The sequence below is a fragment of the Benincasa hispida genome, unplaced genomic scaffold (genome assembly GCF_027475165.1).
Source record: "Benincasa hispida cultivar pf3 unplaced genomic scaffold, pf3_genome.v1.1 HicScf1473, whole genome shotgun sequence".
Lineage (NCBI taxonomy): Eukaryota > Viridiplantae > Streptophyta > Magnoliopsida > Cucurbitales > Cucurbitaceae > Benincasa > Benincasa hispida.
This window is the reverse complement of record NW_028325824.1, coordinates 10,844-11,972: the sequence shown is the minus strand read 5'-3', so window position 1 is coordinate 11,972 and position 1,129 is coordinate 10,844. Positions and strand designations below refer to the sequence as shown.

Below are 1,129 nucleotides of genomic sequence, written 5' to 3'. Positions count from 1 at the left end.
ACACGTTGTCTGAGATCCGTGCAGATGCATGCAAGCCTGCCTGATACACACAACTATTAAAAGGACAAAGAGAGAAAAAAAAAACTCGAGAAGAAATAAACTAACCTAACAAGAATCCATAGTTAGAATCCATGGCGCATACGATGCCTCTATTTTTGTTTCTTTATTTAGCATTCAAACGCCAACCATCATCTAAAAACTATTTCATTCTCACTATAAATAAACCTTCACCAAATAATGTCCATACTCCCACACGGTGCCTTTCACATTCTTCCTTTATTCCATCAACCCTTAAAAATAAGATGTCCAAAATCGCACTCGCCACCGTTCTCGTCGCCCTTTGCATTGTTGTGCTAACCCTAACCCCCATTGTCGTTGCCCAAAACAGCCCACAAGACTTTCTTGATGCACACAATGCGGTTCGAGCAACAGTCGGGGTTGAACCCCTTTTTTGGGACGAAGAACTTGAAACTTACGCTAAAAATTACATCGGATCAAAGATTAAAACTTGCGAGATGGTGCACTCCAATAGCCATTATGGTGAGAACTTGGCAACGGTAAACGGCGAGTTGACGGCAGCGGCTGCCGTGAAGGCATGGGGGGATGAGAAGAAGTACTATGACCATAACTCCAACAAATGTGTGGGAGGCGAGTGCCGACATTATACACAATTGGTGTGGAAGGATAGTTTTTTGGTGGGTTGTGCTACTGTTAAATGCAAAAACAATTGGACTTTAGTCTCATGTAACTATAGTCCTACTGGCAATGTTGTAGGTGAGCTACCTTATTAGGTGATGATCAAATGTTATTCATTTCACGATCTAATTATATGAAAGGAAGATTGACATTTAACACAATCCCTTCAAAGTCAAACGTGGTTGTCTCATGTTTAAATATGGTAGACTTTGTTCTAATAGAATGAAAACACGAGGAAAAAAAACAAAAAAATATATAAGTGAAATATTTGTTATGATGTCGGAAACATTCTTACAATTATTTTTGAAAAACAAACGTGGTGGTTATCTAAATATGCTAGATGTCTATATTTTCAGTCATCTACAATTACAATTTCAGATATATATAAAGATTCTGGCTGGTTTTGATTCCTAGAAAACAAACATCCTTTGAA

General features: G+C 38.2%; 1 protein-coding gene across 1 annotated transcript; it reads left to right on the top strand.

Moving 5' to 3' along the window:
* The first annotated feature begins 267 nt into the window (after positions 1-267).
* On the top strand, positions 268-791 carry LOC150031123 (pathogenesis-related protein 1B-like). Its single transcript, XM_090309263.1, has one exon. The coding sequence runs from the start codon at positions 303-305 to the stop codon at positions 789-791; it is 489 nt and encodes a 162-aa protein (XP_090165389.1). The 5' UTR covers positions 268-302.
* The last annotated feature ends 338 nt before the right edge of the window (positions 792-1,129 follow it).